Genomic DNA, 21,681 nt, shown 5'->3' on the forward strand with positions numbered 1-21,681 from the left:
TTTCCTTCCTCTACTAGACACGTGTAGGTTCCCTCCTGTTATTAACCCTGGGCATCAAATTGCACCTCCAGTCACTGCAGAGACTCACACAGTCAAACATTTTCCAGCTGTCCCCAACACAACTTCAGTCCCCACCAGAAGGGCTGTTCCAAGCATGAAATATTGGAGCCAGTTTACAGATAAAACTCAGAAGTGTGACCATCATTATCTGTGTGGGTAAGAACAAAAGCTAAATTCCTTGAGTATACTGGCATGCTGTCCTGTTGCACAAGCAAGGGGCTAGTGTGGGAGCAGGGCTTGATCTGTTGGAGGGTAGGAGGGCTCTGGCTGGACCGATGGGCAGAGTCCAGCAGCATGAGATTTAACACATCCAAGTGCCAGGCTCTACACATTGGCCACAGCAACCCCATGCAGTGCTACAGGCTGGGGTCAGAGTGGCTGGAGAGCAGCCAGGCAGAAAGGGACCTGGGGGTACTGATTGATAGTAGGCTGAACATGAGACAGCAGTGTGCCCAGGCAGCCAAGAAGGCCAATGGCATCCTGGTCTGTATCAGGAGTAGTGCAGCCAGCAGGAGCAGGGAAGGCATTGCGCCCCTGTACTCAGCACTGGTTAGGCCACACCTTGAGTACTGTGTCCAGTTCTGGGCCCCTCCATTTAAGAAAGATGTTGAGTTGCTTGAATGTGTCCACAGAAGGGCAACAAAGCTGGTGAGGGGTCTGGAGCACAGCCCTATGAGGAGAAGATGAGGGAGCTGGGACTGTTTAGCCTGGAAAAGAGGAGGCTCAGGGGAGACCTCATTGCTGTCTACAACTACCTGAAGGGAGGTTGTAGCCAGGTGGGGGTTGGTCTCTTTTCCCAGGCAACCTGTGATAGAACAAGAGGACACAGTCTCAAGATGCACCAGGGGAGGTTTAGGCTGGATGTTAGGAAGAAATCCTTCACAGAAAGAGTGATTTGCCATTGGAATGGGCTGCCCAGGGAGGTGGTAGAATCACCATCCCTGGAAGTGTTGAAAATAAGACTGGATGAGGCACATAGTGCCAGGGTTTAGTTGATTAGATGGTGTTGAGTGATAGCTTGGACTTGATCTCGAAGGTCTTTTCCAACCTTATTAATTCTGTGTAATTCTGTGAGCCCTCCTCAAGTCATGCCTTCTGAAAGGTCCTGGATTCCCAAAGAGTATGGAATATATCCAGCTCTTCCACTACCCCTAGTAATCCAAGAGTGTGTACTTCTGATGGTGTGCTGTATGGGTGAGCTCTGGGTATGTGCAACAGAAGCCACGTAATCCCACATCTCCTGTAGACTCTGCAGCTGACTCAGTATAACACACTAACACAGGGCTGATCTATATGTCTCTAAGCTCTTAATTGCTACTCAGATGTATGCATCCACAAATGACAAATCTTCTTAATTCAGCTGAGCAACAAAGCAGATAAGACTCTAGTCACACTGATGTTTTAGTTAACAGTATTCAAACCAACATGCAATGTATTCATACCCATGTAAAACCTACCATAGGAGAAACAAAACCCACAACCCAACCCCACAATACTGGCACTAAAGATCATAATGAGACCTTGTCATTCCAAGTGGTCTGCTGATTTCAGTCTGAACGTTTATTTACTGTACAAAAAGATGCACTGCCTTGAAGGCAGTCAGAACAAGAGTGGGAATTCCAGCCTTAACAGAAATGTAGCTTTTCACAGTATCACAGTACCACTAAGGTTGGAAGATAACTCAAAGATCATCAAGTCCAACCTGTCACCACAGACCTCATGACTAGACCATGGCACCAAGTGCCACATCCAATCCCCTCTTGAACACCTCCAGGGATGGTGACTCCACCACCTCCCCGGGCAGCCCATTCCAATGATGAATGACTCTCTCAGTGAAGAACTTTCTCCTCACCTCAAGCCTAAACTTCCCCTGGCACAGCTTGAGACTGTGTCCCCTTGTTCTGGTGCTGGTTGCCTGGGAGAAGAGACCAACCCCTTCCTGGCTACAACCACCTTTCAGGTAGTTGTAGAGGGCAATGAGGTCACCCCTGAGCCTCCTCTTCTCCAGGTTAAACAATCCCAGCTCCCTCAGCCTCTCCTCACAGGGCTTTTCTGTTTATTTTGCACAGGCAATCATAAATAGTGGCCAAACATAAGCAGCTCATTTTCTATTTAAAAGCCACATGCTCATTGTCTTGCTTTGAGGCTGCTTAGTCTTTTCCCAAGAAACCTGCATTTCTGCTAGTCAAAGTTTACATTGGTTAAGACTATATATAAGAATTTGCAGGGAGCAGTGCTCCATGTGGTATCACAGTTACATGGTGAGTCACCAAGTGAGAGCGGCAATGGGTCTTGTGTATTTGCAACAGCTAGTACAACAAATCAGCATTTCTTGGATTTCCCCAGGTGTAAGAAGCCCTGTTCATTCACAGGAGCAGTCTTAAGAGATCTACTAAAAGATCTTTAAAACATTGGATCAAACTGGCTGTAGAGAATGTTGTGGCCATGGTGTCCCATTAATGGGACCCTTTTATTTCAAGACGATTGCTAACCAAGACAGGACAAACATTTCCTTGGGAGGTGATGATGACTAATACTGTTTCATGTTGATCCCCTTGAAAAAAAACCCTCATAATTTAAATATAAATACATATGAAAGGTATAGATACATCTATAGAGATAGCTATGTTAATATGTAGTTTGATCAGAACTGGATTAAATCAAAGCAAATGTAAAGGTATCACAATATGTCAGCATCACTGAATCAAATACTCACTATACTTCATATTCTCGTTGTCCTGAAACCAAGCAGTCAGAAAGCCAAATACTACAGCAGGAATAACTCTCTCATTTTAAACTCACAGCCTAGGCAACTAAGACTCAGGTTCACTTAATGATGAGCCACACTCAGACAACTTCAGGTAAAGCATTCAGCTGTTCTGAGTCCCAGCTTTTTATCTAGTTAAGAATAGTAAAGGCTTGGGAGCAAGATAAGGAAAGAAAACTTTAGCAAAACAGAGGATTTTCATTTGGGCCTGTAGCCAGAGGTTATAATGAACAGGAATCTGAGTCTCCCTTTGCCAATGCTCTTAATCAGTCCTATCAGCATTAAACCAATTAGCTGGGATAAAGTTGCCTTCTGTTAAAATCACTGAGTTTTCCTTGCACATTGGAGAGCAAAGCCTGCACGAGCGCAAGTGAATACTGCCTTGTTCTCTCTCCTGTTTAATTAATCCAGGTGTATTTAAAGGTGAACAGTAATTCATTGGGCTAAAAAAAAATCCTACAATGCATCGTACCACAGTTGCAGCAAATCCACCTATGCGCAAGGAAAGCCTCATTTCTCACTTCACTGGTGTTCCATTAACATGGCTTTAACTTGGGTTGAGCTAATCCTTAGCTCATTTGAGTGTGACAAGAAAAACAAACTTCAAATCTTCCACATAAGGCAGCTTTAAATTGACTGGATTCTTTTTCTTTTTTTTTCAATTTTATTTTTTTTTTTAACATTATTTGACTCCAGTGTCAAATCAACCTTGGCTGCAGATGTAACACAGTGACAGACTGCCCTCTGCACTGAGATGAGAAACAGTCAATTTAACCTGCTAATTTGAACCTTAAGGAGCCTTCGATAAGTAAATGAGAATGTAAGACAAATTAGCTCATTATGAATCCAAGCTAATGTCGCACTCCCAGACATGGAGAACATGATGTTCTAGAAGAAACACCTTCCTGCAATCTGGAGAAAAACTTTCCTTCTTTCAACAGCTGAATAGAAAAGAAGCAGCTCAGCAATGCTGGGACTTGTCCTGCAGCTAAAGTGCTGTTGGTCCATTCAGTAGAAGTCTCGGTCACGGCAGGAGGGTAAAGCACCAGGACTGCTATATTTTCAAATCTCTTAGCAGCAGTAACCACACAGCAGCTTTTCTGCAAAATAAACAAAACAAGAATCCAGTTAATTCAGCAGTATACCATTCTTTTTATTTGGTTAGGCGTTCTAGGACAACCACATGGTGGTTTCTTTGTGCATAAGGAAAAGCTAGCAGAGCTGAAGCTTCTTGCTTACAAAGGGTTCTTGCAGTCACCTTATTTGTGACATGGTTTATACAACATTAAAAAGACAAGGCTTCTTTGTTAAGTCCAGAAATGGTCCTGGAAGTCTCTCTTGAAATGCAGCTACTCTGCTTTTTTGCCTCTCCTTTCATACAGGTCCCAGCATGAAAAGGCATGCTACAAACCTATCTATTTATTTGCGTTACCACTGCAAGCATTTATAATTCCAGGTCTAAATTAACTGGCACTCGAGTGTATTATTTTGGGTTAAATGTGGTAACCATACCACTTGCCTGATAAAAATAGCTGAAGAGATTCTTTAAAAACAAAGCACTGCTATGACTTTAGATCCACTCATTAAGTAAACTCAAATAAACTGCAAGAAGAAAAACACACAGAGAGGAAATAACACAGCAAAAGCCAAACCCAGGCTTTCCTGCAAGTTAGATCATGGGTAGGTTACTATGAAAAGTTTATTTAAACATAATTTTGACTGCTGTTGGACAATCAATTTATCTCAAAGTTGAGTTTGGTTGTAATAGAAAAATGTTCTAATACAGTGTGTCCTGCATTAGAGGGGGAGGATTTTCACCATTTGGTTGCTGTGGCTTGGAATGGGAAAGAGATAAAACACAGTCTATGAAAAGCTGTTTAGAAAACTGCTACACAGGAGCACCCAGGTGACTGGACCAAAGCCTCCTGTAACCTGTCCCAGCACCAATGAAGTGGAAGGAATTCCTACCTGATTTCCACTACAAAGGTTGATGCTCAGACATATCAGGAAGTTGCTTCAGAGAGCAAGAATAATGATACCTCACTGACCTCCAGCATGGAATGGAAAAGTAGTGCAAAGCCCCCCAGACAGCTCCTTTAATGACCATCAAATTCTATGTTACAACACGACACAGTACAAAATCTGGTTTAATCTTACTTAGTCAAAACAGAACAAGAGTTTCAACCTCTCTCTCACAATACTCTCTTTTTTACATCACTTTACAACCCAGTACATCACTTGCTCTACCAAGCAGATGATGGATGATGGCAGCATTAAAAACTTGCTTGTGGTGAAATGTGCTCCACTATTATTTTGGCGTCCTGGTTGTTACTCATGATGCATGACTACAGGGTAGTGGTTTCTACATTGTGTGTGTTCTCAGTCTTGTTCATATCATGACCCTCCACTGAGTTTTGCCCAGAGATGCCCCAGAACCTTTGAGTGGTTCCCATGGTCCTTCAACAGAGGTACCAATTTCTGTAGTAGCTGGTAAAAGCGTCTGTGGGAATTGGTGTCCTGGTTTATGGAGATACCATACTGCTTGAGGTAGCTTGAGTGAGCATGCTCTGGTCAAAGACCAGAAAAAGAACATAAGAGCAGACTTGAGTGTCCCTAATCCCCATGGGAGGCAACCAAGACAGCCTGAGAACCACTAATGAAGTGTTTATTAATGAAAGAGCAAAGACTGGGAGCTAGAAACAACAGGGCAGAGAGAGAGGGTCTGTCAAAATTGTTTGGGTTGCTACAGGCTCAACAGGCAAAGAAGAACCCCAGAAGAACTGGGCCCTTGAAAGCGTGGAGCAGCTTCTTTTAGGGGAGACCTCGGTTTAATTTCACTGCAGTCAGTGGAGCAATGGAGCTGCCCTGAGGGTCTGGTCCATGCTTCTGCTAAAAAGTAATTACTTTTCATATTTCTACCCTTTTAAAAACCCTACTCCTAACCACAGCATGAAAAGCTGAAAGCTTTCAACACAGGAAAATTATTGGGTGAAACCTTGCCCCATGAGAGCCAGTGGGAGTATAAACATTCCCTCTAAAATGGCAAGGGTTTGCAGCACATATGGCTTCATATATATATGATTTTTATTATTTTTTTCTTGCACATTGCTGGGACTTGGTACAAGTGATAGGGCCAGTGTGCATTTCAACTGCTTTCCAGACAACAGCAGGGGTGGTGGTGAATACAGACTGGACTGTGCGCTTTGGACTACGCAAAGTTTCCAGCTGCCCGCTGAGCCCTTCTGCAGGGGCTACAGCATTTATGTTTGAAGAAATGCTTGGGACCTGAAACAAACCTTCTGTCTGGCAGCTCTTTCAGAGGTTATTGAGCCGGGGGTGCCTGGGACACGAAGTCACTTTTAGCCTTCTTCTATGGGAAAAGAAGCAAAGAAAAGGAAAAAAAAAAAAAAAAAAAAAAGGAAAAAAAGGGGGGGGGGGGCGGGAAAAAGAGGGGAAAAAAGGAAGATGTCATTATTGGAACATTAATTGAAGGCCAATTACATCTTACCTCTAGTTAATAGAATGGCAAAACACTGCACATCAGCATATTTAGTAAAGCTAATTTGCAAAGCAATACAGCAGTTGCTTTATCTAACATAGATGTGCTTTGCCCGTAAAGGAGGGAGTGAATGCTGCACTTCAGATGCTATAAAAACTCTGAAACCTGCTTCAAATTATCCCCTCATGAACCACTGAGCCACTCAGAACTAGCCAACAGTGAGCTCATCAATGGTGTGAATCTCCCAAACTCACTGGCTACTTAACAAACAAAATTATTGAAAACCTTATTGACCCTCCAGCTCAGCTCAACTGAATTGTTTGTCAACAAACAACTGCTTCTTTTGTGTTTGCCACTAAGCTGGCTACTCTTGAAGGGCAAGAAGGTGCTCAAGTACAAAGATATGCATTGGGTGAGGTTCCAAGCTCTGCTGGGAAAGGTATCCCTTAGGAAGAGGCAGGATGAAATCGAACAGCACTCATGGGGGACTTTGGGAGAGCCTGAAAAAGTTTGCAAAGGAAGCAGAATCATCCCCAGAGGGGAAGCTCAATTTTTATGTGGTAACTCAGTGCCTTTTTTTGGTAAATACTCTTATTTTGCTAACAAATAGATCCACTCAGCAACACACAGCAAATGCATGATTATATATTTCTTCCCAGATATGCAGGAACTGATGAGCAAGTGTGAGCATGCAAACTATAGCAGCTAAAAAAATAAGCAAGGGGACACAAGTGGCTCACAGTAATGCAGCAGCAAGGAAGACTCAAGACACAGATAAGAAAAATGTCAGAGCAAATAGTGATGTGGCAACACAAGAATGCAACAGCAGATCTACAATGCACAAGCATAGTTAAATTGAGGGACCTGGAGTCTGCAGTGGAGCTTGTGGTCTGACAACCATGGGTGTTTTAAGGCAGCAGCTGCACTTAATCTCCAGCTAAAGGAAAATCAGAATGCTAGTAAGTGTTTGTCCCAGAATCTTACAATTCAACAATTATCTCCTACAGGTCATAAGTTCTGCCAGCATGAAATGCTGTCATTTCAGGACACTACACCAGATGGCAGCTAAACCATGAAGTAAGTTTTGCTTCACGGCAAAACTTTATTCAGATAATTTTAGAGTGCTCTATGGACACAATGAACAACATCAACAAAGTGGCATTATAATGTTCTATATGGACATAAAATAACTTAAGTCACAAGAGTTCTGCAATGGAGCAACACAAGTGACACAACTATAACACAATGACATGGAACACACTTTGCAAAGGATTATATACCTTTTCTCCTTGGTGAGAAGCTTTGAGATGAAATCTTTGGCCTGATCAGAAACACCTCGAAATTCCTCCACTTCAAAATCCCAGCAACAAGACAGGACGTTGTTGAGGGTTTCATTGTCATTATCACCCAAAAAAGGAGACAATCCACTGAGGCTAAAGTAAAGAGAAAGATGTTCAATCCTCCTGTCTTTTCCTCTTTCTGTACATGACCTCCAATGTGCCACCTATTCTATCACTCCTGGACTATCTTGGGATATGTTACTGTCTAAGAAAGTCTTCAGACGCTTCACATTTGCTCTTCTATTTACATGTCTAAATAACCACCCTCCTTCCCTAGCAAACCTTCCCAGACCACTCTTGCACATACCTACTGGGAGCTTATCAAGCAGCCTATGTTATTGTGGAAGTGTGAGGCTCAAGCACTCATGAGAGATGTGCAATGAAACAAAGAAGGTTAAGTTTACAGAGATTTGAAGAGGGGAGAGATTACTGAATACAGACTTTGGAAAGAAGCCTACATTTTCTATTTTGGGTACAGATTTGGTCAATCTTCCAGCATAGCAACAAATGTGGTTGGCTGGCACAGTTCAGCTTAGAAACATCTTACAAAGCAGATACTGAATCCTACTTACAGCATATAAGCAATGACTCCTACGCTCCACATGTCTGTAGGAAAGGAGACACACTCATAGCTCACAACTTCAGGGGCAAGAAATTCTGGAGTTCCAAAGTTAACTCGAAGTTTTTCCCTGGGTTTATACCTAGGAAATGCAATCATTAACAGAGGGCATCAATTACAGCTGCAATTAAAGTTCCATTGTAAGTTGTCCAGCACTTAGAGGGATTTCAGGAGCATACAGGAAACTCAGAAGGAAAAGAAGGACAGACAGAGATATAAAGTAAAAGTAAATATACCCATATAGAGAATGAAAAATCTTTGCAAGCTTTATATCGTGCTTTAGTGCAAACCCCAACTGATGTACAAAGGAAAATACTCAGATTTCAAGGACTCCTCAGAGCAGTTGATATCACCCTTTTGGGACTTCTCCATATCATGAGCATGGAATTTTTAACCAGTAAATCCTTCAGTGAGGTTATGGTACCTAATTAAACTGGAAAGTGATATAGCATAGGGCATATTGTAACAACCCTTGATGGTCTCTTATACTCTTCTTTGAAAAATCTCCTATCATCAGAGACAAGAGACCAGACAAGATGCATCACTGATTTTGTCCATTTTAGCTGTCAGAATGCTTAGTCAGAATCAGCCCTCTTTCAACCTTCTGCCTGAAAACAGGCTTCAGAGCAAATCTTTTTGATTCAGCTCCAAGCTTTCCTTACTAAAAGATTTCCCTGGTTCAAAGAGACACCCTAAATTTGTTCTAAGAAGGGTCAGTGATGATCATGTATCACACATGTCATTGTAGAGGTGCAATGCTTGTTTTTTCACAGTTTCCTAGCTGATTTATGGTGAGCAAGAACATGGGCACATACCTTCTTGCCAATCCAAAATCAATAATTTTTATTTGATTTGCTTCTCGGTTCACGCACAGAATATTCTCAGGCTGCCAAGAGAAACCAAGAAACACTTCAGTGAGAAACAAGTATGAAAAACTGGCCTTTTAGGAAACTGTAGGGAAAGAAACACTAAACCCACACCAAACATCTCATAAGCACCTTTTGCTTTCCTCCATGTTCAGATTTCTCTGCATGAGTGCTCCACCCCAGCTAACCCAGGGCAACTGGGGTCCTGTATTCTGTGCCTTGCAACTGATTTTACTTCTTCTTGGCCAGCCAATTTGAGATTAGGCAGCAGTTCAGATAAAGAACTCATTAGAGGGAGAGGGACAGAGAATGCAGACTTCCAAAGACAGGTTTCAGGATGTTGACACTGGGAATTTACAGACTTAATAAGCTGACAACACCTTGAGTGCTGTGTCCAGTTCTGGGCCCCTCAGTTTAAGAAGGACATTGAGACACTTGAACGTGTCCAGAGAAGGGCAACAAGGCTGGTGAGAGGCCTCGAGCACAAGCCCTACCAGGAGAGGCAGAAGGAGCTGGGATTGTTTAGCCTGGAGAAGAGGAGGCTCAGGGGTGACCTCATTGCTGTCTACAACTACCTAAAGGGTGGTTGTAGCCAGGAGGGGGTTGGTCTCTTCTCCCAGGCAACCAGCAACAGAACAAGAGAATACATAGAATACATAGAATACATAGAATAAACCAGGTTGGAAGAGACCTTCAAGATCATCGCGTCCAACCCATCACCAATCCAACACCGCCCAAGCAACTAACCCACAGCACCAAGCACCCTGTCAAGTCTTCTCCTAAAAACCTCCAGTGATGGCGATTCCACCACCTCCCCAGGCAGCCCATTCCAATGTGCAATCACTCTTTCTGTATAGAACTTTTTTCTAACATCCAGCCTGAACCTCCCCTGGCGCAGCCTGAGACTGTGTCCTCTTGTTCTGGTACTGCTTGCCTGGGAGAAGAGACCAACATCTGTCTGTCTACAACCTCCCTTCAGGTAGTTGTAGAGAGTAATAAGGTCACCCCTGAGTCTCCTCTTCTCCAGGCTAAGCAACCCCAGCTCCCTCAGCCTCTCCTCGTAGGGCTTATGTTCCAAACCCCTCACCAACTTTGTTGCTCTTCTCTGGACTCGTTCCAGCAAGTCAACATCCTTCCTAAACTGAGGGGCCCAGAACTGGACACAGTACTCGAGGTGCGGCCTAACCAGTGCAGTGTACAGGGGCAGAATGACCTCCCTGCTCCTGCTGGCCACACTGTTCCTGATGCAGGCCAGGATGCCATTGGCCCTCTTAGCTGCCTGGGCACACTGCAGGCTCATGTTCAGTCTACCGTCGACCAGCACCCCCAGGTCCCTCTCAGCCTGACTGCTCTCCAGCCACTCTGAGGACACAGTCTCAAGCTGCACCAGGGGAAGTTTAGGCTGGAGGTGAGGAGAAAGTTCTTCACTGAGAGAGTCATTCGTCATTGGAATGTGCTGCCCAGGGAGGTGGTGGAGTCACCATCCCTGGAGGTGTTCAAGAGGGGATTGGATGTGGCGCTTGGTGCCGTGGTTTAGTCATGAGGTCTGTGGTGACAGGTTGGACTTGATGATCTTTGAGCTCCCTTCCACCCTTGGTGATTCTGTGATTCTGTGACACAGATTTTTTTATTTATTTTTTTTAACAATGAAGAAATAAAATCAATATTAATTTGGTGGGCTTTGAAGTTTATCTTACAGCTGCAAGTTTCTGAGTTCACGAATGCTCTGGCAGTAACTATCTGATTAACACTGACATACTAAGCTGGTTACATCAACTTTATGCTTTTGTCAGATATTTTAGGAAAAGTTAAGATTCACAGGTTAAATCCTTCTGGATTTTCACAGGGCCAAATGCTGTTCTTCACTTGCCTGGCAGGAATCCTAGAATTACTCCAAATTCATACAGAAGAGCCTGAGAACAGAATTTGGCCAATTGTCTTTCAAACATAAATACCTCAAATACAGGCTCCTATCCTCTGCCAGCAATTTTATAGCTACTCCATCTTGTTGCACATTCAGTCCTCTTTGAAACAAAACAGCCTTCAACACTTAAAGCATTAGTTAACCTTTGTCACCATTACTAATTCATTTTACATGTAGGACTTCTAAAACACCATATGTCCATAATTTCTGAGGTCCTAGATGATTCTAGTCAGGATGATTTTCTTTCAGGCTTCCTTCCCAAAACTTATTTGCTCCTGACAGCAATCTATGAACAAGCAAAAAAGAAGGGAGAAGCCATAGCTGGCAAGTACATGAAAAGAAGCTTCTGGGAAGAATTTCTTGGATTCTATGTGTATCTTTTTGTCAGTAGTTTGACTTCATATTTAAAATGTGCCATCTCCAAGAACATAATTAATGCCTCCCAAAGAACTGTGCAGACTTGATCTGTTAGAGGGTAGAAGGGCTCTGCAGAGGGACCTTGACAGGCTGGACAGATGGGCAGAGTCCAGCAGCATGAGATTTAACACATCTAAGTGCCAGGTTCTACACATTGGCCACAGCAAGCCCATGCAGTGCTACAGGCTGGGGTCAGAGTGGCTGGAGAGGGGCCAGGCAGAAAGGGACTTGGGGGGTACTGGTTGATAGCAGGCTGAACATGAGCCAGCAGTGTGCCCAGGTGGCCAAGAAGGCCAAGGGCGTCCTGGCCTGTATCAGGAACAGTGTTGCCAGCAGGAACCAGGGAGGTCATTCTCCCCCTGTACACTGCACTGGTTAGGCCACACCTTGAGTACTGTGTCCAGTTCTGGGTCCCTCAGTTTAGGAAAGATGTTGAGTTGCTGGAACGAGTCCAGAGAAGGGCAACAAAGCTGGGGAGGGGTTTGGAGCACAAGCCCTATGAGGAGAGGCTGAGGGAGCTGGGGTTGCTTAGCCTGGAGAGAAGGAGGCTCAGGGCAGACCTTATTGCTCTCTACAGCTACCTGAAGGGAGGTTGTAGACAGGAGGCGGCTAGTCTCTTCTCCCAGGCAACCAGCACCAGAACAAAAGGACAGTCTCAAGCTGTGCCAGGGGAGGTTTAGGCTGGATGCTGGGAAGAAATTATTCATAGAAAGAATGATTGCCCATTGGAATGGGCTGCCCAGGGAGGTGGTGAAGGTGTTTAGGAGTAGACTGGATGGGGCGCTTGGTGCCATGGTTTAGTTGATTAGGTGGTGTTGGATGATAGGTTGGACACCATGATCTTGAAGGTCTCTTCCAACCTGGTCTATTCTATTCTATTCTATTCTATTCTATTCTATTCTATTCTATTCTATTCTATTCTATTCTATTCTATTCTAAAAAGGTGAGTGTGGTCATAGATGAGCAACTTAAACAGGTCCCAACAAGCATCTGCTTCTTTGCTTAACCACTGCAATAATATATATGTTAACAACGTTAAAGATGTACTATATTAGCTGAGTTATTGCAAGCCAAAACCAGCAGCTGTAATAAAAATCTCACCAGAGAGAAAGCCATCTTATGCACTTTTTGTTTATTTTTGCTTTGCTGCAAAGCTCAGGAATCACTAGGAAGCTTTATTGCCAGTCATAAAATTAAAGACATCCTCCTGTTTTATTCCTGCACTAAACAGAGGTAAGAAACAAGTCTATTATTTGATTAAAATAAGGGAGAAAGAGCCAGGTCAAATGTACAGGCTAATGATAAATGCTAAATGTTTTCTAAGAGGTGACAGTTAACCATTAGCCATGCACCGGAGTAGAGATTGAGAGAGACTGAGGGAGCTGGGTCTCTTTAGCTTGGAGAAGAGGTGACTAAGGGGTGACCTCATTAATGTTTATAAATATATAAAGGGTGAGTGCCAAGAGGATGGAGTCAGGCTCTTCTTGGGGATGCCAAATAACAGGAAAAGGGGCAATGGGTGGGAGTTGAGGCATAAGAAGTTCCATGTAAACATGAGGAAAATAATTTTCACTGTGAGGATAGTGGAACACTGGAACAGGCTGTCCCAGGGGGTTGTGGAGTCTCCCTCTGTGGAGATATTCAAAACCCACCTGGATGTGTTCCTTTGTGATCTGGTGCAGGTGATCCTGCTCTGGCAGGGGGGATGGACTAGATGATCTTTCGAGGTCCCTTCCAGTCCTTAACATTTTGTGATTCTATGATTCTGTGAATGGGCAAGTGGTGGATTTGTTTGTAAAATTAAGTTAGGGTACTTTTTGTGCTAAGAGCTAGTAGGTCCAGATAACTAAGCAAGTATGTGGCAGGGAATCTGCCACCATCTTGGAGCTCTCAGCTGCACTACAAGCTATAGCCTAACCCAACACAGACATACTAGATTTGTTACATCAGCCACTGTCTATTTTTATTTCTTTCATTTTAGCAGGGTACATTTTAACATCTTTTCCCTTAAAATGGCTATTTATTGATGCCTTTCATGACAACAGCAGTGTTGTGTAGCCTTCAGAAAGATGTGCAGGGTTTCCACTGATCCTGAATGACCCTTGCATTTAGTTCCACTCAGTCATGCCTGGTAAAAAATGGGGATAATTGTCACCCCGTGGCTGATGTATAAAACAGAGATCTTCTGCAGTTGAATTACATAATATTTGCACAATATCTTCATATCCAAACACCAATATTGAAAATAGCAAGGTATTTGTAGTCAGCTGCAAGCTTTCTGTAAAATCAGTCTGGAAAATTCAAGTGCTACGAGGCTTGACCACATACAGCCACAATTCCCATCTAATTTACTTACCCCTGTAGTAATTTAACAGATCTCAGTGTGGTTAAAGTAAATACACATTGGACTAAGGAAAGCAGAATTAGGCCCTTTGTTGTTTCTGCACAGGAATTTGCTAGCTGTATGGCCTTTCCACAGCTGTCATTGGACAAAACATACATCTCAGTTTGTTACCTTGAGATCCAAATGAAGAATGTACATTTGGTGCATGTACTGAATTCCCTCACAGATGTTCTTCATGAACAAGATCGTATCCATCTCTGTCAAATTGCAGTTTTCATCAATAATTCGGTCAAATAACTCTCCTCCTTCCACACTGAAGAGAGAAAGGCAATACAGCAGTGATGCAATCCAAATCCAATCCCATGCAGTTAGAGCAATACTGTACTTCTGCTGCTGACTGGATCATTCACAGTCAAGTTCAGTATGGTGGGTCTACAACATGAGCTTGTACTCTGTACTTTCCAAGAACTGGGTTCTGATGCATACTGGCCTGAACTGCTTCAAAGTCTGAGAGTCCAGTCGCCCATCCATTGGTAAGTATGAAAGTCTTGACATTTGAATATTATGCTGTCTTGAGCCATCATTTTTTGTTAGTGAAATTAATAAAGTCACATGGAAAACCAGGACATCATGCTGGAGAATCCACTGTCTCCTCCCTCTGAGTTTAAAAGGGACATGATCCAAAACTTCAAATTGAATCTAAAGTCAACAATTTCTCATGACATTTCAGAATGCCTCCAGCTTACCCACCCATAGCTGCACATTTACCTTTTGTGATATGGTAATCATTCAGACCAAATTCAGAGGACCATATGAATTTGTCCAGAATAATCAAGCTTATGTAACCTCAAGCCTTCTGCTGTGTCTTTCCAAGTTTTAGTTACACCCTTTTTGGCTTCCACAAGACATCTCCTTAACTTGATTTTAAGGCAGCTATTTTGTGCCTAATTAGCCTGATAACCCAGCACAACAATCAGGTTTATCCATTCAGGCACCCACTATAAGGATTAGGCAAAACAGCTAGAAATGGCTCCTCCTCCATGGTGTTAAGATGCCTTCTCATTTTTCTCACAGAACTCAAGAGGTCTGGGAGCTCTGTTTCTTAGCTGTCACGAATTAAATCAGATATCAATGAGAAGATGTATAACACAGCACTGTCTTCAAACAGAGCAATGGCTTTACAGCATCAGGGAGGTGGCATTGAAAAACAAATGCACAAAATAGTTGAGTGGGAAAGCTTTTCTTTTAAATTCCTTTTTTTATTGTTGTTCCTGAGAACATCTTTCCTATGTTATTTCCACCTGTAAGAAGCTCTATTTCTAATTTCAGGGGAAAGTAAGAAAGAAATGGACAACTGTAGCAGAAGTGGTAAAGGCAAAAAGGGAAGGAAAAGAACAGACTTACTATTCCATGACTAGTACAATGTCATTTTTTGATTCAAAGGCATCATATAGCTGGATGAGGTTCACATGATTCAGCTGGTTCATAACATTGATTTCATTCTTTACTTCATCCTGCAAAGAGTCATGAGTATTGTTACAAAATCCCTTGCTCTAAGAAAGCTATGTGAAACAGGACATAGTTTGAACCAGACATCTACATTATCTTCACTGGTGGCAACCAAACACAGGATTTTCCTTTCACTGCTCCTGCAGTGGTAGATGAGAAGGCTATAGGTGCTACTAGACTCAACTCAAAGCTTGAGTGAGGAACTGTTTCAGTTTAAGGGAAAAGGAAGGGAAAACCCACATGAACAAGTGGTGGGTTCACAGGCATGTAAAGGGAGAAGAAGAAAAGGAGTTGACTCAACCAGGTGTAGGTGTATAAAATAAAGCTCTTCAAGAAATGTCCAGGACAGTCCACAGAACCTCCTCAGCAGGCAGAGAGGAGTGAGAACTGGTACCTCCATTGAGTCCAGCTATTTTAGATGTGCTGTTTAGGGTGGGCAAATCCCTCTCCATTGACTACAAAGGGATTCTTAGTGACCAGCTTATCCACAGCTATACTTTAGCAGCTCCAGTTAACTGAGGCAAATCCTTCTTTTGAATGTCATTAATGCCACCACTGTCACACAAAGAATGTTGAGCATGTCTTTCCTGTGAAAGCAAGCACTGGGTGGTCATGAGGTTGCAACACAGACTAATTCTCTTCTGTATTTGTGCTGATGTCTGGAGCCCAGATCACACCTGTTATCAGCATCCCTCACAAATGACATCAAGTCACTGCAGCAAAGGCTACAGTGTGCTCAGGAGGGAATATGCTATGCCACAGGCCTGACAAATGTTTTTGCCATTAAAAAAAACCACAAACAACACCAAAAAAAAAACAAAAACAAAACCCAGTAGTAGATTTAATGGCAGAAAGCAAAAGAGAAAAACCAAAGAAACATGCATAGATGAAAACAAAGCTAGAAAAAATAAGGGTTTTGAGGAAAATTTTCCCCAAAAGACTTTGCTGACTGACTGAAGGTTCTGGAGGAGAGTGAAACAGAATTTGAGCCAGTGCTAGTCCAGCAGGTCCTATGACTGTGCTGGCTTGTGAGCTGCTTGGCCGTGGTCTGTATGCAACTGAAAAAAAATATGGGATCCACTGGGGAATGAAAGATCCATGTGATGTTCTACCAACCTTCTGTTTAGGACCTCTTGCTTTTATAATTTTGGCTGCTAGCTTCAGACCTGTTGCTTTCTCTTCACATTTGTACACTTGGCCAAATCGCCCACTAGGGAAGAAAAAAAAGAGAAGATAAAAATCATCCAGTGGTACTGGTGCCAGCCCTGAAGGTAAAACTGGTTACAAACACCAGAAATATGCTATTCCAATTGCTCTGTTGCTGCTGTTTTGTTGTGTAGATTACAGTTGCAACTACTCGATTCAGACATGCCAAAATCACACACTATTCTAGCTGATACTGTCCCACTTGTATGACTCACCTCACAACCTGCAATGACTAATCCTGAAGAAGTCAACATACTGTAAGGGCAAGAACTCACTTGTGTGCACAGTCTGCCACTCTCCATCCCATCCCTCTCCTCCAAGGGTTGTGATTTCATAACAAAATAAAACCTTACCCCAGATGACACTGCCATCAAAAATGGCAACATCACTCTCTCCTAAACAATATCACTGTGAGAGATCAGCTAGCTACATTACCTGTCAGATTAGCTGCTGTTCTGTCTGAAAATGTGCATATGTTTTCAGGGATGGGATCCACTAGTAGAAAGAAGGCAACATGCCTCTATGTCCTGCTGGCTGCATTGTGAGGTAAAATACCAAAGCATTGGACACGATGATCTTGAAGGTCTCTTCCAACCTGGTCTATTCTATTCTATTCTATTCTATTCTAGTCTAGTCTAGTCTATTCTATTCTAGGAGTCCCATCAGGAGGCCTGAGGGCAGCTGACCTAGAACAATACTAAACACTAACAAAATCTGATGGTGCCAAACCTTAAGCAAAAATTCACTTAGTAAAATCAGCCTCCTGTTTTGATCTCTCTCTGAAATATTGTTAGAGCGCAGAAGTGGATGGCTGCAGCTCTAGCCAGGCACATTGCTTCCCTCACCTCCTGGGGTGCACAGCTGTAAATTGGTGCCTCGTGTTCCATTGGGTTCACATGACTTACCCTCCTAGGATTTCATTCTCACTGACATTATAGTAACTGCTGATCCCCACCCTTTTGGCTGAGACAATCCGGTGGTCAAATGGTGCTGGTGGAGTAGGACTGTTATCTGCAGTAGACAAAACACAGAGACAGCATGTAAGTGGATACATGCAGTGGCTGTCTATCTTGTATTTTAGTCCCTCTTTGTCCCAGATAAAATAATTTTAGAACTGAATATACCTACAGTAAGTTTAATAGATAGGTCTTTCTCTGTTAGTTAAGAAGTTTTATTCCAGGAGCTCTGGCTCAGAAAACAGGGTGGTTGGAGGAGCTACACTACTAAGAAAAGCACTCCTTTATCAAGTCAGCATCTTCTGCACAACAGTAGCAAGAGTGAAAACTGCTAGAGTAAACCAATGTAGCTTCATGCTCAAAAAGGGCCTCAGCAATATGTTTTGAAGGAATTCAGCTTTTTCTCTGATAAATTTTTTTTCCCCCCTCAAGGACTGTTAATAGGTGAGTATATACTGAAACTCTCCAGTAGGGCGTGAAGAGAGACTGAGCTCTCCTCTGGGCCCAGCTGAAAGATGCCGTTTCCCAGCTTTTGCTGTTCATAGCGAAGAATCCCCTTCCCTACTGACTGACAAAACTTGTCATTCTCCACAGTGTGGTCATCACCTTCAAAGATCATATTTAGAGCTTGTGCACATGAGGGAGTTTCACCCTGGCAGGCAGCACCTGGGATTTCCAGTATGGCTCAGGACCCGGTGTGGTAGGTAACTGTCACGTGCTGCTCTGGAGAATTTCTGTCCTTAAAAAAAGACGGCAGATAAAAAGTGAAGAGGGGCACAGAGAAGTGATGGGTTCCCAACATCACACTGCAGAAGCTAGGGAGTTTTGGTACAAATGCAGGTCTCTGGTATTATTGCCCAGACCTCGAAATGCTGGACTATTCTGCCGTCCTGATGTCAAAATCCTTGCTGGAGACCAGCCCTGCATGCCATATTTCTCTTTGGATTTTTCACAGGGTGTTGCAACTTCAATTTCACACCCATGCTGTTTTTCATTTGATTGATACTCCCAAGAGTGACCTTTGGCTGACCAAGGTGACAAATACTTCTTCAACTGGTTGGGAGGGCTAGAGCCCCAGCATTTTAGCATGAGCTCCCTGGTTTGGAATGCTGGCTCCTTTTTGTGTGAGGCTTGTTGAGCAATTTTTAAACCACTCATTACTACAGTGAAAATGATTAAAAACACAAACAAAATAAAAACTGTGACAGCATGTAGCTGGCAGGAACACTTTGGTCATTAATGGAGTAGTAGATCGTCCTTTTTCACAGTGAATGTCCATTTTTCCAGGACACTGGCTGTGGACCTAGATTATTATTTTTTTGACAGTGTTAATAACTTACATGGTCAGGAAGTTAGTTCATGGCCAAGGAATCATGAAAAGCTGGGGCTTCTGGAAGTTTGCCACCTACTTCGGATTCTGCAGAGTCTGAATTGCAGGACCTCAGGTATGGGCCTTTCCCCCTTACTGAGACCCATACAATGCCAAGTGAACCCCTGCCCTAAAGGGCAGAGTTTGGCTCTAACTAGAGAAAGGCAAAGGGCCCCAGCATTTAAGTGACAAAAGAATATGTCTTTCTGAAAGCTCAGCTCCCAAACAGTATCAAACTTTGGGCAAGGGAGTGTTCATGTAGAGGCCAGAGTGCCTCTTTAAAACTATGCCTAAGTTATAGCCTTCAAGGTTTTCTCAGTGACTGACCCTCCATTCTCCTTTTCCTGTACAGCAGAGAGGATCTCCCCTCCATTCAAGAACAACCTTCCATTACAGATCAAAGTTGTTCCGAGAGAGACACTCTAAACTTTATGTCATCCCTAACAATCTGCCAGAGCTCAGGAGAGGTTATAGATATTAAAGTTTCAATACACTACTGCTTCCTGCCACGAAAGCCTAGCACAAACATTTAATAAACATTTCCCTTTCCCACTCTCCCCCCATTCCCAAAGCAATGAAATTAATTGAGTCCTGTGCTTGCACACACACCTATCTTCAAATCCTTCAGGTCATCTTTTCATGTGCCTTCATTTCATATACAGGGACAGGCACTGAAATTCTCAAGCTGGTCTAATATCAGAAATCTCTGGTGAGCACAGCCTCAGGGTTTGGAGCCTGAGCACCATTTATCTGGCTCCTCCACTGCATCGCTCAGGCTTCCACACAAAAATCTGTGTTTCTTTGTTTAATAGGCTGTGGTTGTTCTCACTTCAGATTGCAACGGTATGAATATGAGCAAGCTGGTTTTACAGGCTACATCCAGAGCATTTCAGATACTGTGTCAACACAGGTTCTCAGCACTTCTGCAGGCCAGTTTTGTCACACACAAAACAATTTCTCCCACCACTCTACACTTAGGAGGTTTAGTTCTATTGTTAAAACAAGAGGGAAAGAGAATAGTACTAGGTCAAGTAGTTGTGACAGAAGTAAATTAGTTGCAGCCAACTTCTGCCAGAATAGAAGCCTCTAAGATAGAAGCAAATAGAACTGTGTTATTTTCCAGCAGGTTAGGATGTGGCCCATGAACGACTGCTCCCCATCAGAGCTACCATGCACTCCTTTTCCCCCATTAATAACAATCACAAAATCATTCTCTTCTGTGGATGTCTCCCTCTCATTTTCACAATGATACCAGCTGAATCAAATGCCTTGTTTTTAGAAATACTCCCTGTAATTGTTTCTTTTTTTTAGTTTTACATATGCCATCAGCAAATTCTGCATCTAGCTTTCTCTTCTTGTTGGCACCTTTGAACAGGCCTTCACCATTCACTCAATGCTTACTGCTACTTCTATGCTCAAATTGGCAGGTCTGCTCAGTGACTGAACTATAATTTCCTGTACCTTTTTCGCAGCCTGTACACCTGCAAGGACAAAACATGGTGTTAGAGCAGGGTACACTTAAAACACAGTAAATTTAGAAACACAGATGAACAAAGCCTACACATATATTGTATTCAGATAACATTAGGTTATTTTTGCTTCGTGGTTAAAAGTAAACTATTTCAATATTCGCTTTGAGAAATAAAAATGACCCTCAAATTAATAATGACAGCAAATTGTTTCTCCATTACTGAAACCCTGGGTTCTTCTAAATGTAACATTTGGCTACCAATCTCACCTTTGAAGAGAGGTTCACATAGGTCCCTGAGAGTTTAAACTGGTTTATCCCTGAAGGCTATATATCAATGAAGGAAAGAAAGAACTACAGCAAGCAAATTCATCAGTTTGCCTGGCCAAATGTTCATGTTGTTACATTATTGCTTAAGTTACTACATTGTACAGTAACTTACTTCCCAGTTAGTACCTGGCCTAATCTAACCTTACTTTGCTCCTAGGTTATATGATGCCAAAGTATTTAAATGAACAATAGGATACTTCTCCTAAGAGAGGAAGAGCAGCCTAAGACAATTCCCATGTTGCTAACCTATTCCCAAAGCAAACAACCAAAGCACACTGCCCATATGGTGTACAGTAGACTGTCTTTTTTCAAAGGTATAATTTCAGCTTAGAGCTTGGATCAGAGAGATAAATTTTACACTTTTGTGTTGGGCTGAACTATCGCCAATATTTGCATTAACCAGTCACTTTGCATGTTTTTCTAAAGCACAGGTCTCTCAAGAATATGCAGCCTGAGCTTCAGATCTTACCTCCCCTCTGGTTCCTCTTCTTCATGGCTTTGTTCTGCCTCATCTGCAGTTTGGGAAGGAGCTGGTGGTTCCTCAACATCTTTTTCACTCTTAGCAGCATTTTCTTCCTTTTCATTCTTCCTCTCCTCTCGTCTTTCATCTCCAGACACCTGATGTTCCTGCTTCCTCTCCCCATCTGCTGAAGACTCACTCTCTGCCTTCTGCCCAGTTACCTTTTGACAAGCATCATCAACAGCATCTTCTTCTTGCTGCTTTTCTGTAGTGAAGGATTCCTGAACGGAGCTTCCCCTATTATTATAGCAGCTTTCAAAAGCCAAATTTTCTCCTTTCTCTTCTGGCTCTCCACTACAAAATTTGGAGGTATCTGTTTGAAGCAGAACAGAACTTTCCCTCTCAGCATTTTCCTTGTTAAGCTCATCAACTTCTTCCTGAGAGCAGGACTGGTTCTTCTCAATGGCCCCCTCTGTAAGTAAACAGATTACCAAGGAATCCATCAATAATTCTCTGATAGTCAGTAGCAGTATTGAAGTAAACTTGC

At 42.8% G+C, this 21,681-nt stretch overlaps 1 protein-coding gene and 1 long non-coding RNA gene across 2 annotated transcripts; both read right to left on the reverse strand.

Moving 5' to 3' along the window:
- Nucleotides 1-3,489: 3,489 nt before the first annotated feature.
- LOC128897436 (uncharacterized) lies at nt 3,490-6,212 on the reverse strand. Its single transcript, XR_008462380.1, has 2 exons — nt 6,124-6,212; nt 3,490-3,927 (listed from the first exon to the last, which is right to left on the reverse strand). It is a non-coding gene; the product is annotated as an uncharacterized LOC128897436 (long non-coding RNA).
- Nucleotides 6,213-7,442: 1,230 nt separating this feature from the next.
- Nucleotides 7,443-20,478, reverse strand: MYLK4 (myosin light chain kinase family member 4). The gene is made up of 9 exons (XM_054164018.1): nt 20,338-20,478; nt 17,457-17,562; nt 16,462-16,555; nt 15,241-15,350; nt 14,008-14,149; nt 9,101-9,171; nt 8,239-8,367; nt 7,607-7,759; nt 7,443-7,452 (listed from the first exon to the last, which is right to left on the reverse strand). The coding sequence occupies exons 1-9, from the start codon at nt 20,372-20,374 to the stop codon at nt 7,443-7,445; spliced, it is 852 nt and encodes a 283-aa protein (XP_054019993.1). The 5' UTR covers nt 20,375-20,478.
- Between the last annotated feature and the right edge of the window lie 1,203 nt (nt 20,479-21,681).

Source organism: Dryobates pubescens, chromosome 9, assembly GCF_014839835.1.
Source record: "Dryobates pubescens isolate bDryPub1 chromosome 9, bDryPub1.pri, whole genome shotgun sequence".
NCBI classification, from domain to species: Eukaryota; Metazoa; Chordata; class Aves; order Piciformes; family Picidae; genus Dryobates; species Dryobates pubescens.

What these genes read in the sequence shown, in the direction of transcription:
- MYLK4 (XM_054164018.1), bottom strand. Translation starts at nt 20,374, where the DNA reads ATGTTTTGTCCTTGCAGGTGTACAGGCTGCGAAAAAG. An exon ending in GAGAATGAAATCCTAGGAGG is followed by an intron (nt 16,556 to 17,456) that starts GTAAGTCATGTG and finishes TTTCTTCCCTAG; the next exon opens with TGGGCGATTTGGCCAAGTGT. An exon ending in TTCTTCATTTGGATCTCAAG is followed by an intron (nt 9,172 to 14,007) that starts GTAACAAACTGA and finishes TTCTCTTGGCAG; the next exon opens with CCTGAGAATATTCTGTGCGT.